The sequence below is a fragment of the Perna viridis genome, chromosome 4 (assembly GCF_037379345.1).
Source record: "Perna viridis isolate PV_CMFRI_1.1 ecotype Kerala chromosome 4, ASM3737934v1, whole genome shotgun sequence".
NCBI classification, from domain to species: Eukaryota; Metazoa; Mollusca; class Bivalvia; order Mytilida; family Mytilidae; genus Perna; species Perna viridis.
This window is the reverse complement of record NC_142448.1, coordinates 20,796,061-20,813,914: the sequence shown is the minus strand read 5'-3', so window position 1 is coordinate 20,813,914 and position 17,854 is coordinate 20,796,061. Positions and strand designations below refer to the sequence as shown.

General features: G+C 35.0%; 2 protein-coding genes across 2 annotated transcripts in view; one reads left to right on the top strand and one right to left on the bottom strand.

The window, feature by feature from the left end:
* The window catches only part of LOC148619273 (uncharacterized), a 33,358-nt gene extending 20,009 nt beyond the window's left edge, over positions 1-13,349 (top strand). The window contains exons 6-7 of the mRNA XM_088577028.1: positions 7,732-9,237; positions 11,222-13,349. Coding sequence (XP_088433154.1) covers positions 7,732-9,237; positions 11,222-11,516 — 1,801 coding nt within the window. The 3' untranslated portion in view covers positions 11,517-13,349. The remainder of the gene's footprint in view (positions 1-7,731; positions 9,238-11,221) is intronic.
* Positions 561-5,802, bottom strand: LOC148619274 (fatty acyl-CoA hydrolase precursor, medium chain-like). The gene is made up of 3 exons (XM_088578982.1): positions 5,713-5,802; positions 1,473-3,022; positions 561-1,106 (listed from the first exon to the last, which is right to left on the bottom strand). The coding sequence occupies exons 2-3, from the start codon at positions 2,996-2,998 to the stop codon at positions 917-919; spliced, it is 1,716 nt and encodes a 571-aa protein (XP_088435108.1). The 5' UTR covers positions 2,999-3,022; positions 5,713-5,802; the 3' UTR covers positions 561-916.
* Positions 13,350-17,854: the final 4,505 nt, after the last annotated feature.

The window sequence follows — 17,854 nt, the reverse complement described above, 5'->3', positions numbered from 1 at the left end:
AAAAAAAATAGGCATCCGGAACAGGGTTATGTTGTTATAAGATTGAAGTCATCATGACAGAAGTTTTATGGTCGTCAACATGAACTCGTGGATTGTTATGTGTATCCATCTGCGCCATGAAAACTGATTTATTCAACGTGTCATAATTTTCCTTTCCTCGTTTGTCTACACTGGACTTGACTTTTTATGAGCAACTCAGCGGGTGTTTCTAGATAAGCAGAGGACGCTTACCCTATGGTCATGGTCCATGCTCCTAGTTTTTAGTGGAGTCCGAGTTGCTCATTTACTTTTGTTACTTTGTATGTATGATTTTAGTTACTTTATGTTCTTTTTTGTGTATGTCTGTTTTCCATGTCTGGTCTTTGTCCCTTGACTACATTCTTTTGATTACCGCTATAACCTAGTTTCCCTTGATAATTCTTCGAAAATAAAATCAGGTATTTTGACATCTTCTTGATATTAAGAAGATGAATATTAAGAATATTTGCCAAATACTATATATAATGCTTTTGAGTCGGGATTTCAACTGAGCAATGGGAATACTAGTATTGAAAATCATATGTCTTCATGTTCTGTTTATTATTAATCTAGCTTTAAGATTTTTCAATGATCTTTCAAATTTTTCATATTTCATGTTGAAATGAAACAACTTCGACTGTAACAAGTGCGTTTGTAAGACTACAGACCCTCTTTGGCAGCCTAAAGAATTGAAGTTTAATACCAAGATATGGGGCAACAATTTTGTACTACGTCCCGGGCATATTTGAATTTTCATTGTAATTTATATTGTAAAATTGTCTGTCGAATTTGCGTTTATCTTTAATAAATTTACAATATTTAAAATACTAAGCATTATTTTCACATAAATATGAATTAGAGAACAAACGCAGAGAGATAACTTTGTCTTTAGACTAGTTCAACCGAATATACAAGAGGGTTGACTGCATGGTGTAGGAGACAAAGAGCCATTCATCACACTGTGCCAAAAGTCCATCCTGTCTTTATAAAGATGGTCCTTGATAGTTTGTGTGTGATCCAAATCTATATACTTCTTTACTTCTAAGTTGTACTTGGGCCAATGTGGTAATCCATCTCCATTCACGTCCCTGAAAACAAAGTTGTGGCATAACATTACTTACAAACTTTTAACAAAACGTCTTAAACGTTTGTTTATCTCATAATACTGCACTTGTCAAATGTTGTTATCATAGCAATATCTACTATGTTACTATGTTTGTTTTGGATTTTAGTGTATGGACCGTTTGGGTTGTTGAAAATATTTGGTATGTTGTTTCTATTTTTGAATTGTTGAACATATACTTTTGTTCGATCCAATAATTAAGAAATAAAAACCGATCCTTAACGGTAATGGATTAACATTCAATAATCATGCATGTATAGAATTTGGAATAGTGTGTGCATTCAATTATTACATTCATGTACAGGTTTTTGAATATTATATCCGTGCTTACCCTGATTTTGCAAAATTACTCCAGTATTTCATCATTAAATGAGAAAATTTGTTGTCTTCTTTATTGAATGGTAACACAGATGTCATTGGAAACAAATATGGAATCTCGTCGGCATGCCCGGCTTCTATAAACCATGGATGTAACTTGATAGGACTAGATAGTATTGAACGGCGTCGATTTAAGTATTGAAACTGTGTAGCATGGTTTTTATTGCTTTTAGCGTGACTATCAAGACTTTGGACAGCGGGAAAAACAAAAAAGAAGTCCCCAAAAAAGTTGATCACTTCTTTTCCCTGCGTTGAGAGTGATCCATTACCGTTGTACACCTGAAAAATCTTATCTCTTAAAGAAAGGTCTTTTCCAAAGTTCTTTAGAACAAATGGAGCAATGATATGCTGCTGGAAGTAGTCAGCAGTTATACCATATGATAAATTGAATGGTAAAATATCCTTCATCGAATAAAGTACGTCCAACAAAGTAGAACCTTCGGATGCACAGTTACCAATGATTACGTCCAGTGATTTATAAAAGATATTTCCAGAAGAGGTATGATTATTCAAAATATCACGTGGGCTTTCTTCAAACAGTGGCGCCCAGAATGATTCAAATTGAATTTCAATTGAGTTTGGATCACGGGTATAAACCTCTATGGCAGCCTTCAGTATTTTTTCTGCTGATTGTCGTTTAGCACATAGAACATTTTCGGTAATTGTACCATTGTCGCATTTTAGCTTTTCTAGAAGCTTTGAACTTCCTTCATAAGGGTTAGTTGATACAGCACCTAGAGCATTAGCTGTACCACTCTGTTGAATAACTCTCCGAAACAATCCATTATTATTTGCATTGATAGCATGTAATGAAACAGACCACCCGCCAGCAGATTCTCCAAATATTGTTATTGATTCAGGATCACCACCAAAACTATCGATGTTGTCCTTGACCCATCGCATCGCGAGGATTTGATCATTTAGTCCATAGTTTCCATTTTTCTGCCCGTCTGTAGTGCGGAAAAAACCAAAAGCATTCAAACGATAATTCAATGTAACAACAATGACATCACCGACAGAAGCCAGCCTTGTACCATTATAGAACATACCTTGTCCGATCACGTATCCTCCTCCGTGTATCCAAATCATTACTGATTTCTTATTTATTGGTGACGAATCAGCTGGGGCGTATATATTTATAAAAAGACAGTCTTCAGACTGTAAAGTATTAGGTAGAAATTCATCAAATGCCGGATAAGACTGTTGATAACAGGATGGTCCAAAACGCATACCGTCTAAAGTACCATTCCAAGGTCCGTAAGGTACTGGATCTTCAAATCTAAGGGCCCCAGTTGGTGGCTTGGCATATGGAATTTTTTTAAACGCTTTGACATAAGAAGTGGAGTTATCGATCGCTATTGGTGAAATAATACCTTTGATATCCCCAAGTCGTGTTGTCACTAATGTCGATCTCTCGGCTGATACACCCACAGCAAAACATAATATACTTATTCGTGTAAACAACATTTTTCTCATCATAAAGAATCTATTTCAAAATATATCCTGAAAAAAAAATAAAAGCCGTACGATGATACCAACTGAATACATTAACTTATTACTTTGTTAAATGTTTCTAAAAGACGATTGTATTATCTTATTTCATAAGAGTGGGGTTGGCGTTATCGTATATGTCAATAATAATATTCATTCTACTAGACGATCGGACTTTGAATCCCAACATTTGGAAGCTGTGTGGGTTCAGCTCAAACCTTTTACTTACCGCCTAACTCTGAGCAAGATACGTGGAGTCTTGTCGATAACTGACTACTGACTACGTTATACTTACCGGTGATTTCAATGACAATCAACAAAACCCAAACAACTCGAAGCTCAATGATATTTTATCACGCTATAATTTTAGTCAATTAACTGACAACTAACTTTTCTGAACACTCTTCTTCGACTATCAATCTCATTTTGACTAAAAACGTGAATTTTATTCCTTACACAGCTGTAGGTCCACCAATATTGGACCACGTCAGATATCATTGTCCTATTTTCGGATTTCTAAATTGTGAGAAGAGTATCCATAAAACATCTAAGCGGAAAGTTTGGTTATATAATCAAGGTGATTATTCAGAATACCGCAGGAAATTATCTCTCGTTGACTGGGGTGTATTTTTTCACAATAATGACATGAACAAGACAACGATTGATAAAACTGATTGTATTCTAGAAGCGGCTCAGGCAAAAATACCTAGCCGGATCGTAACTGTTCGTAAGGACGAACCGCGATGGCTTACTGGTAATATTCGCCGACGCATGCGACAGAAAAAAAAGGATCCATTAAAAAGCAAGACGTACAAACAATCCTGGCGTACAATTGGCAATGAAGTAACACATCTTATTCGTAAATCTCGTTCTTGGTGGAAGACATGCAATCTTATAACGGGCATGAAATCTTCCCGCTCGGGTATTCCTCCTTTAGTCAGAGATGATAATCTTATTTTCGACGAACTCGAAAAATCGAACATGTTCAACGAATAATTTGCTTCACAGTCTGCATTGGACGATACCAATGCCACTTTACTAGAATTACCTCTTAACGGACCACAAAAGCTTGACAACATCATAATAACCGAGTGCGACGTTAATGGTGTACTATCTATATTAAACTCCTTAAAAGATTCTGGACCAGACTTGATGAATCCGCGTCTGTTAAAGGAAGCTGCTCGCGAACTTTCCAACCCTTTATGTACACTGTTTAACCTATCTTTGACATTAGAAATTTTTCCGTCTTCTTGGAAATGATCAAACGGGACTAAAGTCTTTAAGCAAGGAGCACGAAGTGATGTAAAGAATATAGACCTATATCTTTAGTATGTGTAATGTCAAAATGCATGGAACGTTGTGTTTATAAATATATGAACAACTTTTTGTCAGACAATGCTGTCATTACACCGTACCAGTCTGGCTTCACTCGTGGCGACTCGGCGGTTAACCAATTGGTAAATATCTCAAATGAAATTTGGAGGGCACTTGACTGCGGAAAGGAGTTCAGGGTTGTTTTCTGTGATTTCAGTAAGCTTTTGATCGTGTTTGGCACAAAGACTGGGTGGATATAAACGCGGGTGTTCCGCAAGGTTCTATTTTAGGACCCTTGCTCTTTATTTTATTTATAAATGACATCGTCGAGGAAATTCAAGCTGAAGTAAGGCTTTTTATGGATGACCCTAGTATTTTTCTTATTGTTGATAATCCAGTATTGTCGACCGAAAGGCTAAACTGTGATCTAGATGCTGTCCATAAACTGGTTAGTTACGTTCAATCCCAAAAAAACCGAGGCTATGACGATTTCGCGTAAAGTAATCAAACATATCCATCCAGTACTCCAGATGAACACTGTGACTATACAAGAAGTTGTCAATCATAAATATCTCGGCATCACTATATTAAATAACGGGTCGTGGCATGATCACATACATTCGATCGTCGACAAGGCATATCGCCGTTTAAACATCCTTAGAAAATACAGATGTTTGCTTGACAGGTTCTCACTAGAAACAATCTGTATGTCCTACATACGACCAATTCTCGAATACGGAGATGTCGTGTGGGATAATAGCAACATAGGACTTTAAAAAACTCGAATCGGTTCAACTGGAGGCAGCTAGAATCGCGACGGGTGGCACAAAACTAATGTCTCTGCAGAAGCTCTACGAAGAGACTGGTTGGGAACGCTTAGCCACTAGACGTGAAGGGCATAAATTAGTTCTATTCCATAAAATGGTTAATGGCATCGCACCGTTATATTTACAAAATATGGTTCTTAATCTTGTCGGCAACCGTCACAATCATAACACTCGTCAGGCTCAACACTATCCGTTAACTTCTAGCAACTCATCTTAATTCGTACACAGAGCATCAAACTATGTTATTAGATATTATAATTGTCATATTTATAAGGGGATGGATTGATATAAGCTTTACTCGTTTCCTGCTCCAGTGTGTATAATTGTACTGTGTAAAATTCAAACAGAAATGTATCTGACTGAACAAATATGTTTAAACTATTTTATTCTTTCACTAGACAGAGATACACGATAAAAATATGAGCACTTCTTATCTAAAACAAATAAGATATTTTTTTCCATTTTATTTGCTGATTGAGTTTGTATTTAAGATCGTGGTTCCTTTTTAAAGCACTTTTTGTATCAGTTAACAAACCTAACAAATGTAATAATAATAGTTACCTAGTGTATATCTGGTGTCCTGAAATATGAGTGAAGGATAAGAAAAGACCTATATATATATATGCCTTGTATGAACTGTTCAGACTTGCACCTTAGTGATACAAATATCGTATGTAAAATGTAACAGGTAAATTATTACCAATATCATCAGTGCTTATGTAAATAATTACTTTGATAACTTCATTATTGATTCCAAGAAAGGTCACTTTAGTATGCAAGAAATGTGCATATATTTTGGTTCGTCTTGGTCTTTGTGTGTTGTTCGACTTGGTCTTTTTTTTTCTCTATTTTGCAAATTTAATTTTGTCCCGCATTTCTTGTTTCGAAATATGCTACATTGACTTAGAGATGACAAAATTACCTTACTTTTTGCCAGAAAAACTTGAGTCAATAAATGATCTTTGTGGAAGATATTAACGACCAGGGCAGTTTAACAGTACCGTAGGAATGTCTTTTTTCACAAATTTTGTGGTGTTTTTAATCATATTCTGATAAGAATGTTTCGATAATATTGTACAGTCAACGCTTCAACGCTTCAAGAAATGTCTAATTATTATCAATCTGGTGTTACAGATGGTTAAACGGCTTTGATGGATTAAAAATAAAGAATGAATAAATGATGTCTTAATTCATATCTAATTGGTGGTGATAACAATGGCTGGTGACAAGTCAATGTAACCTTAAGTACATGTTCCCAAGTGGTTGAAGATAATCTGCCTTTACTGGTGAAGATATGGGATGACAGTTTGAAAAATTCAAATTCTTTGGAATTCTAGAAACACAGTTAGTTTTGTTCATTTTAGTACTCTTTATAAAAGTTAAATCATTTTCAGTAGTATTTTGTTAGACTTATAGAGATTTTTGTTTTTGTTGGTTTGTTCGTATGTTTCTTATGGGTTTTATTGTATTCTTTTTGTCATGGTTCGTTTTTGTTCTTTTAAATTTGTCTTGCTATTGGTTCGTTTTCGTAATCATGATTAACGGATTATGAAAGCAATAGTTTCGGCTTGTTCCAAAAAAGTTTGTTGTACACTATTTGAATTTGACGATGCTATTGTTGCCCATTTTATTGATATTTGTCACTTGATCTTGCTCCTAACATTTATCTAAAATATCATTAGACATGATGTTTATCTGACCCTATACAACATTGTATAGATATAATGGAATCTTTATCCTACCCTATGCAACATTGTATAGATATAATGGAATGTTTATCAGACCCTATTTCTCATGGGGAGTTTTAGCCAGAATAATTTTAAGTTACCAATGATGGAAAACGGGTACGGATATTAAAGGCTTACTCAAGTTAGAGCAGTTTGATTGTCTTACATTTAATGTAAGTATACATGATGATAGTACCTTTTATACAAGTGTTGTTCTTTTTAGAAATTGATTTCAACATTTTAGGTGGATATTGGTAGTTTTATACATGTGACTTTCATGTCATTAATATATTTCTTCATATCTGGTTCCTTAACAAAGCTGGTACACCGAACTTATAAGACGTTATTTTATAACCTTGGTTCCCTTGATTACTCTTTATAGTATCTCCGTTTTTATAATATTGATTTGAGAAAAGTAACTAATCACTGCCATGAAAAATATATAGCAAACATCAATACGTTTGATGTACCAGTATAGGAGACTACAAACGACCTTTCTTGTCACGGTCGGTCTCACATTGTCTCCATAGTGAATACAAAAATCAAATCAAAACTTTCTTCATTAAAAAAATGTTAGAGTGCAGAGCTACAATGGACACCTCGAAACATTGACATGGCTTGCACGTGTAGCGGATTTATAAGTAGACAGATGATCATTAACAAGCTTTGCTGATCTGGCGTCGGTTTCACAAAAAGTCGTAAGTGTGAAATTGATCGTAAATCTTGACGTCACAATGCTATTTTAGTTTATGACTTCATTACTTACGATCAACTTTACACTTACGACTTTTTGTGAAATCGAGACCTAGTCAATAAAGTATTTTTTTATTTGTTTTACTTTTGTTTCTTGTAGATTCAGCTACGTAATGAAGCTATGTAGCTTCTCCTTTCTCGTTGGATTTGTATATGCTCAAGAGTATGTAAAGGTCAAAACTGATCTAGGTTATATAAGAGGAATTCGCAATTGCCTTGTATTCAATGGTACATCCTTCTGTTACAAGGAATTCAGAAAGATACCGTTTGCAAAATCACCAGTGGGACAGTTTAGATTTCAAAAACCTATTCCGTTCGGAAAATGGCAAAAGACTCTTGATGCAACCTCCTTTGGACCGTCGTGCACCCAAGCTTTATTTCCATCTACAAAGAAATTGCTTCCAAATACTAATCTATCTGAGGACTGCTTGTTTTTGAATATATACGTTCCAAATGACAATGAACATGATAATAAAACAGTTATGATATGGGTTCATGGGGGAGCATTTCTAATGGGCCAGGGTATGTTACATAATGCCTCACATTTATCAGCTGTTGGCGATGTTATTGTTGTTACAATTAACTACCGCTTGGGAGCTTTTGGTTTCCTCAGTACTGGCGACGACCATGCCCCTGGAAACTATGGTCTATGGGACCAAAAACTAGCTATTGAATGGGTCAAGAACAACATAAACAGTTTTGGCGGAAATAACATGTCAGTGACATTATTTGGGCAGTCAGCTGGAGGATTAAGTTTAGGACTTCAATCTTTGAATTACGCAAATAAAGGGTTGTTCCAAAGAGTCATATTTCAAAGTGGTGTTGGAAATAGCGTATTTTCGACCAAGTTAAATCCCCTGACCAAAGCAAAACAATTAGCAGAATATGTCAACTGTCCAACAAATAATACGGCAAAAATCGTAGAGTGCTTGAGAAGTAAATCAGCAAATTCAATTCAAAATGCTACAGAACGAATGAATTCTTACACACGTCAACTTAAAAATGTACACATCGATCTGCTTTTCGCTCCAGTAGTAGATCATGACTTTTTACGTGATGAACCGGTAAAACTTCTGAAAAATCCTGGACGTTCAAAAGACTTATACACATCATTAGATATAATAATAGGGAATAACGAATCTGAAGGGACTGCTCTAATTCACATACTCCTCGGAAGAGCTGATATAAACGTTACTGAAGGCATACCATCTTCATACCTGTGCAACCGTGTAATTCCAGCTGTCATTTCTGACTATTACAGAAATAACTCAAATATAAATGATATGATGTGTGCAAAATACTCGAGTGCACAGTCACTGTTAAAGCAAAGCCAACTGGCAGTTGAGTACATTGGCGATTTATTCTTTTACAGTCCATCAATTGAAAACCTATATACTCATTCAGAAACTTCGAAATCAAATCGATTTCTCTACGTGAATAAGAGACACGCAGCTGACAGCATTCAACCTGTTCCGTGGGACCATAGCACAGGTCATGGTGAAGAACTATTTTATCTTTTTCCTAGTCTCAATTCAAATGCAACAAACGATGATTTGGCGTTCAGTTTTATGCTTATTAAATATTGGACGAATTTTGCAAAGACGGGGTAAGCATTTATTCCTTCCACATTATCTTTTCTTATATTCTTCTAGAATTTTTTTTTTGGCAAATTTAACCTTGTAATTGTTTTGCATCTTGCAAAAAAAAACGATAATACTATTGCAACAAGAAGACATAACATTTTTTTAACAGAACGATATATGTACATTTACGTTCTGGGTAAGAACCAGAGTGGCACATCATTTTTCTCAATTTTGGTATTTTTGCCTCAAATATATTCAAATACATCTAGAAAACAACTTAAAAGCTATTTGAGGAGGTAGACGTAGGGTAAGGGACATAACTCTTGTAAATCATATGAACGTTTGTATTCTGCATATTATATCAATCTCATGTAAGAATCAAAGTAACAAGGATTGATTTCATTCTGTTTCAAATAAAAGCTTGGTAGACTTTGGTGAAATTGAATATGATATATCCTATATCACTGATTTCAAGAGATATGTCCCTTACCCTAGGTCTACCTCCTTAAATTTAACCTGGAGTATTGGTGACGTAGATATTTTTTGACTGCTTATATAAGGAAAAAAATTTTCCATAGTGCATTTCAACTAAATTTCAACTATCAATATCTTAAAAAGACAAACTTTACAAACACTTTGACAATATTTCCTTGAGGTTATGAGGTATAAATACTTGGATAATGCAATAAAACCTAACCCCGTGCAGGTCCGGGTGTTAAAAGAATAGGCCTGCAGCTGCGCTAAGCTTGTCGTATAAGGCGACAAATAGTGCTCAGAAACCTAGCCGGGGGCTAAACGCTCTGCCCACAGAGCAACTGGGATGTGTGCCCCAGGTGGTGGAATGGGGTATCCCTGGCGTGTTACATGCTGAAGTTGTCAGGCTATAATACGGAAAACCTGACCGCAAACCATAGTGGTGCACCGTGTTGGGAAAGATGCCACGTTCATCGCACGTTAAAGAACCCTGCTGTGGTATTCGATAGGAGTAGGAACCTTTGCGCTCCGCCACAGGAGGCTAAATTGCCCGACCTTACCCATCCCCCTTTTTCCAGTGGCAATCAAAATTTGTCGACCTTATTATCCTTGTGTCCCATCCTTCTTTTCATATCATGTTCATTTTATCATCCATTTCATGTTCATCGTCTGAACATAGCTGAAATATTGCTGCTCGGACAATAAACCCCAACAAACAAACAAACAAACAATAAAATCTATGCGTATTTTTACTTCATGTGCCACACCTTATACACATTTTGCCTGATTCTTAGACGGAGAAGTACTTAAATGGACATATTGATATGATGATCCGACATTACATTGATTGATTGATTGATTGATTGATTGATTGATTGATTGATTGTGGGGTTTAACACCCGAGTAGCAATATTTCAGCTATATTCAGGCGATGAACATGAAGTGGATAATAAAATGAACATGAAATGATGAAATAAAACTGGGATGGGACACAATGATTATGGGGTCGACAAATTTTGATTGCCACTGGAAATAGGGAGAGGTGGGTAGGGTCGGGAAATTTAGTCTCCTGTGGCGGAGCCCTATGGTTCCTATTCCGGAAGAATACCACAGTTGGGTTCTTTAACGTGCGATGAACGTGGCATCTTTCATCTTTCAGGTTTTCCGTATTACAGCCTGACAAACCCAGCAGGTAACACGCCAAGGGTATCCCATTCCACCACCTGGGGCACACAACCAAGTTGCTCTGTGGGCAGAGCGCCCTAGCCCCCGGCTAGGGTTCTGAGCACTATTTAGTCGCCTTTAACAAGCTTAGTGCTGCTGCAGGCCTATTCTTTGACACCCGGACCTGCACGGGTCCAATGTAATACATGCCGCTGGTGATTCCCTATTGTAATGCCGACAACGCGAAACAAGTGTAAATGTATAATGTATTGCCTTCACACTTTCTTCCAAACTTATTATAATAGTGTTGTATTAAAGTAGTGACAAAAAAGCTCTTACGTTTTTGTCATTTTATCAATTTATTTTTAGGAATGTAAATGGACTAGGAGTACCACACTGGCCACAGTATGATGTCTATAACCAGTCCTATGCTTTATTAAACACAGATATCAACGTGCAGTCTATGCTGTTCAAAAACAGGATGGACTTCTGGTTAAATAAAATCGACCCTTTATTGGAGCCATCAAACAATATCATACCAAACAAGGGTTATCTTTTAAAAGACTCGAATATAGCCTTAATTCTCCCTTTATTATATTGTAGCATTTTTATTAAATTTCGTAGAATGTATTTTATTGAGGATGTTTTGTGTCAAGTTTTATAAATGAGATCTAGAGTAATCACTGTTAAGGCGAAACTCAAAGCTTGTGAAACAAGAAAATATTGCGTTCGACTTACAGAAAACCGAAGGTACCAACAGTTTTGGCATGGCAAACTTCCTTTAGTGTCAACAAAAATCCGAAGTTTATCCAAGTTACAAGATACGCATTGGCCGAACCAAATTATCTGCATAAAGTTTTGTGATTATTTTTAGTATCATTTTATTTTTGTTTTTGTTTTTTTTTTACTGGTTATTGTTTAAAATTTGTTTGTTTGTTATACACCGCTTGAAAGGTATATACGATTGTAATGTTCATCCGTTCTCAGTTCTAACCCGCAACTCATCTGAAACCGCTGAATGGTATTCGATAAAGTTTTTTTTCATACATTCATCACATGATGTTATTTTGCACTCGCTCTTTTGTTTTTAACATCTGAAAGATTTTTTGTGGTTTTCTGATGCAAACAAAAATGGACACCTCTATTGATGTGCCAAGGAAGTAACATCTTCTAATCCGCAATTCCTCTAAAATCGCTATATGAAATTTGATTAAATTTTCACACATTTTTATCACATGATGCTATTGTGTACCTTTGGATGACTTTTTAGGATTTTTTAATATGGAATCATTTGAGGGGAGCGCAATTATCAACAAGTAATCTGTTCTCACAGCATTTCTAGTTTTATTTTGTTCGTTTTGGTATTGGATACTCCGAAATTGTCTAAATTTTATATTTCTAACCATGTTACTTTAGTATTTGTTGCTCTTTTCATTTTTTCCGTTTTAAATGTCATATACACACAGTTAAAGCTTAACGGGTAGTCACGGGAACCAAGATTCTAGCAGAAATCAAAATAATGTCATCAAGAGATAAAGACCAGACATGGAAAACAGACAAACACAACAAAGACCATAAAGTAACTAAAATAATACATGCAAAGTAACAAAAGTAAATGGGCAACTCGAAATCCACAAAAAAACTGGGAGCATGGACCAGGTGCACCGGTATGGTAAGCGTCCTCTGCTTTTCTAGAAACACCCGCAGGGTTGCTCATTAAAAGTAAAGTCCGAGGTAAATGAAAGAGGAAAGAAAAACTATTACGCGCTGAACAAATCAGTTTTCTTGGTGCAGATGGATACACCGTAACGATCCACGAGTCCATCGTGATGACAATAAAACTTCTGTAGTACAATCTTTTAGCAGCATAACCCTGTTTCAGAAGCCTAATTGTAATATGTCTAGCGCGATACAAAAAGTCTGCATAGTTACGGCAAGCTCTGGCATAACGTATGAGTTATGATATGAAAACTCAATATGCAGGTGCTGAAGGGATGTTGCCACAGATGACAGGAAAGTTGACAATTCCTGAATGAAAAGACATCGCGTTTGTCGTAAAGTTTGGTCAATAGTTTTCCTTTATCATCGATCTCTAAATGTAGGTTAAGATATAAGATTTCGCATATTAAAAGGTTTTTGTTAGTCTTGCATTTACAGATTCAAAACAGTGCAAGGCTCACAATTGTTATCCATAAACAAATATGATTACTCTCACTAAAAGCTCTATTTCTATTTTTAACGTCACCTATTTATATATCACCTTTTTCCCCAAATCTATCCCTAACCACGTGTGCTTGAATAATCCGAGTATTCAGGAAAACCAACATAAGAATATTCTTTCATCAGACAAAAGTTCTATCCTACCAGTCAGAAACATTGATTTCTTAATTTTCGACTATTGTTTCAACGACTCAATAGCGTTTTTTGTTGGCGTTTGTTATAACAATGCTTTTCAATTTTTTTTTTTTTTTTTTTTTTTTTTTTTTTTTTTTTTTTTGTATAATCGCTTTTAATCACACTAAAACTATTTATATTACAATTAAATATGAAATGTTGATGATTTTTTTTATAAATTTGTTTCTTTATTGGTTTTATTTTGTTTAGTTAGGTTAATTTGTTTTTTTTTTTAATATTTAACCAGTCGTACTTCGCAAATGGTGTCGATCCAAAGCAAGAACTGCTTGTCAACCAGATATTCAATAAGTATTTATAGCTAACTAGATTTCAAAGAACGTGTATTATACTATTATATTTTGCACTTTCAAGTAATAGTATTTCAAAGTGACCAAATGGTGACTAAACAGATTTTTGAATGGTTATAACAATTATAATTTTCAACCCGATAAGACTCACGTTACTTCCAAAATTGGAGATTCAGATGGTGATAACGAACAAATCGTACTGGTGATACCTTTGGTCCTGAAATGATAGGAGCTTACAGTTCTAAAGAATACAGCGGCAATATTTCTAATGCCAAATTATATACATTTATATACCTAGTTGCATGCTTATTGTCAATTATAAATGAGGATTATTTTTTATACAAAATCGAGACCAAACTTAGAAAACCGTCAATTAGCCTTAAATTAATTCATAAAATCCATTAATAAACCTCATTGTTTTATTTTTAGTTTAAAACAATTTATGACTTGTCATATCATCTTCATGGATATTTTGAGTATTTTTAATGTAAGAGTCGTCGGCATTCTATAAATAGTCTATTGGCCAAATAACGAACCCCACGGTTTTTTTTGCAGACTTATATAGGTATAAATTTTTACAATAGAAAGATTAGAAAGTCAAATCCGCCTGTTTGCCAAAAAAAAATAAGTGCAGTAAATCTTTCTCCAATGAGAGTCTATTGGAATATCTGTCAATTCAAATGAAGTAGTAAATGACAGAATTTCACATAGCTCGATTTTGTCTGTTTCGTGATCATAAATCAATTGAAAATGTCTCATTACAACCAACATTATGTATATTTTAGGCAAAGAATTGCCATGACTGATTTACTTCGTCCAAAGAAACAGAGCTTATCTAAAACAAAAAAAAATGAAAAATGAAGGCTAATAACAAAATTACCGAACTGATCAAATCTATGCAGTAATCAAAAGGAATGGTCTTAAAGAAAAGTCCGTAAACCATATGGCGATATCAGGGTTGGAAGCCACCGCAATGGTCGCGACTTGTATTGATACCAGCATTTCAAAATGGAAGGTGGGTTAAAACATGTTTTATAGCGCTTAACATCCCGCTTACATTACGGTTCATTGCAACAAAAATTTGGCAGCAGATGATATGAACAAAAGAAAAGATGAAAATGTAAATAACCAAATTAATACAGTAAAAATTGTGTTAATCCTAGCCACGAGTTTTAAAGAGTAATCAAGGGAACCAAGGTTATAGTGGTAATCAAAAGAGTGTAATCCAGGGACAAAGACCAGACATGGAAAACAGACATACACAACAAAGAACATCAAGTAACTAAAATCATACATACAAAGTAACAAAAGTAAATGAGCAACTCGGACTCCACTAAAAACTGGGAGCATGGACCAGGTGCACCAGTAGGGTAAGCGTCCTCTGCTTTTCTAGAAACACCCGCCGAGTTGCTCATAAAAAGTCAAGTCCGGGGTAGACAAACGAGGAAAGGAAAACTATGACCCGTTGAATAAATCAGTTTTCATAGTGCTGATGGATACACATAACGATCCACGAGTTCATGATGACGACCATAAAACTTCTGTAGTGATGACTTTAATCTTGTAGCAACATAACCCTGTTCCAGAAGCCTATTTGTTAGAGTTCTAGCGCGATACAAAAAGTCTGCGTAGTTTCGGCAAGCTCTGGCATAACGTATGAGTTGTGATATGAACACTCCATACGCAGGAGCCGAAGGGATGTTGCCACAGATGAAAGGAAAGTTGACAATTCTGAATGAAAAGTCATCACGTTTGTCGTAAAGTTTGGTCAATAGTTTTCCTTTACCATCGATTTCTAAGTGTAGGTCAAGATATGAGGCTGACTTCACAGTGTCTGTAGTATCTTTTATCTCAAGTTCTTTTGGGTAGATGCGATGTATCAAAACCCCGAAATTAGGATTGTTTAAAGATAACACGTCATCTATATAGCGGAAACTGAGATTGAAGGATATAGCCAAACAATATTCTTTCTTTCTGATCAGATCAGCTATAAAGTCAGCCTCATAAGAGTGAAGGAATAGGTCAGCTAGTAAAGGAGCACAATTTGTTCCAATTGGAATGCCGACCGTTTGTTGAAAAACACGTCCACCACACTGGACAAATATGTTGTCGATTATAAATTCCAGCATTTTGTAAACATCTTCCTCTGTATATTTGGAAGATGATTTGGAATTATTTCTTACAAAGTATGAGGAATCTCTACCAAGAACTATATATTTGTATCTAGATGTACCATCTTTTTTGGAAAAACAACGATGTATAATGTTTTTAAGTCGGGATTTTAACTGAGTATGGGGAATAGAAGTATACAGTGTTGAAAAATCATAGGTTTTAATGCTATTATATTCAGATAATAGTCTTGAACTGATTGTCTCCAAAAGATCTTTTGAATTTTTCAGGATCCACATTGAATTAATACCACTACGGGAGTAACAAGTGTTGTGGTAGGACTGTAGACCCTCTTTGACAGTTGTGAGTATAGAAGTTAAAAGTTTTGAAAGAGGTTTAGTGGTACATTTTGCAGATCCAGCTATGAAACGTTGTTTGTATGGATTCTTGTGAAGTTTAGGAAGTTTAAAGTCTTGAACTTTGTATGGAAGGAGCACCAAGTCCAAGATAAAATAATAATAATACACAAGTAAAAACTACAGAAAATTAATATGAAGACATTATGAAAATCAAACATCAATATGTTTGTCAGAAACAGAATATTTTTCAGGAAGCTGTGGCGATCGGAAATTCAACTTCTTAGGCAGCGTATGAGACGTATTTTCTTATTACCTGGCGTCTTAAGAAGGTAGAATAGACTATATTAGCTCTGACATACCTTACCAACAGAGAAATATATACAAAAAAAACATATGCGACGCAAGCTGGAATATTACTGCATAAGAAATATTCAAATCAAAATCGTCTCATTTGTATGCAAATGTTGTTTAATCACCACTGGTATAGTCACGCCACAAAGGAAGAGGGGGTTTAGCGCTGTAAAACCTAGATTTAATCTACCTTTTCGTCTGAAGTGCCTGTACCAAGTCAGGACCATTGCGGTAACAGTTGCTCCGGTGGTGTAATATCTATTTTGCCAGATTTATTTTAGACTTGACTTGATTATGAATCGGATTGATGTTCGGTAATTTTGTTGTTACCCTTATTTGTCATATATTTTAGACGTTGCGTACGTTGTTCGTGTCACATTCGATTGAACCGGGGCTGGTTACAAAAACCGAAATATTGCTATTAGAATGTGAAGTTATCAAAGGCAATATAGATATTAAAATGTTCGAAAATGGTTGTTGTTTTAGGATCACAATCATAAATCTTTGAAGATGCCGTTAATTGTTGAGGGAAAGCATTATTCGTGTGTTCATATGTGGACGGGTAACATTAAGAAATGCTTGCTACTTATTTCACCAATATATCCAAGTTGTTTCTTGGCGTATTTTGATAAAACAAACTTTTTTGGAAAGAGCAGCCTATGCTGCAGATGATAACATATTTTTTTCATGACGTAATGATAAGATCAAAGTGTATTACAATATCACAAATGTTTCCCCTTTGATGTGGACATTGTAAAAATGGAAAGAAATCGATTTGAAGATAAAATGTTAGACATTTTTGTAAAGTTATGCGAACAGCTTTTTTTTAATCGGGACTCTTATTAACTATATTGACAATTTATAACATAACCCCAATGAAAATATATATAAAATGTTCAATCAGTCTTTTTGTTAAAAGGCTTTTTGTCCGTATTTCAATTATGTCACAAATCTTAATTTTTCCGACATTGGCCATTGGCTACTTTCTTGCTTGCTTACGGTTGTAATATATAACAAGGAATAGTATTTTTACCTAAGTATATTCACGCTTAAAGGACTGTACAAATATTCAGAATATCATGTTTATTCTAAAAACAATAATGAGTTTTATTGTCTAATAGTAGATAAATACGCACGTATGTTGTGATGTCACGTTGTCTTTTTTCCGACGTTTTCTACATGTTGCGTGCTACCCAGTCTTTATCAAAAGCTTTTTTCGTTAGCTTTGAGTGAACTAATAACTATCAAATTTTGAATTTTACATGTATATATGCTGTAGATAGTATATTCTAAAAATTACCTCTTGACAATTATTTTAGATATAAGACATAATAGGCGGTACAAATATTGCAAAAATATTTTTTTGATTTTTTTTTCAAATTGGACCAAGAACAAAAACCAAAAAAAATTATTTATTCTGGTGTGGCCTTTTTTACCCCTTATAACTCGAAAACCGTAAGAATTATCTGAAATCTGATTGA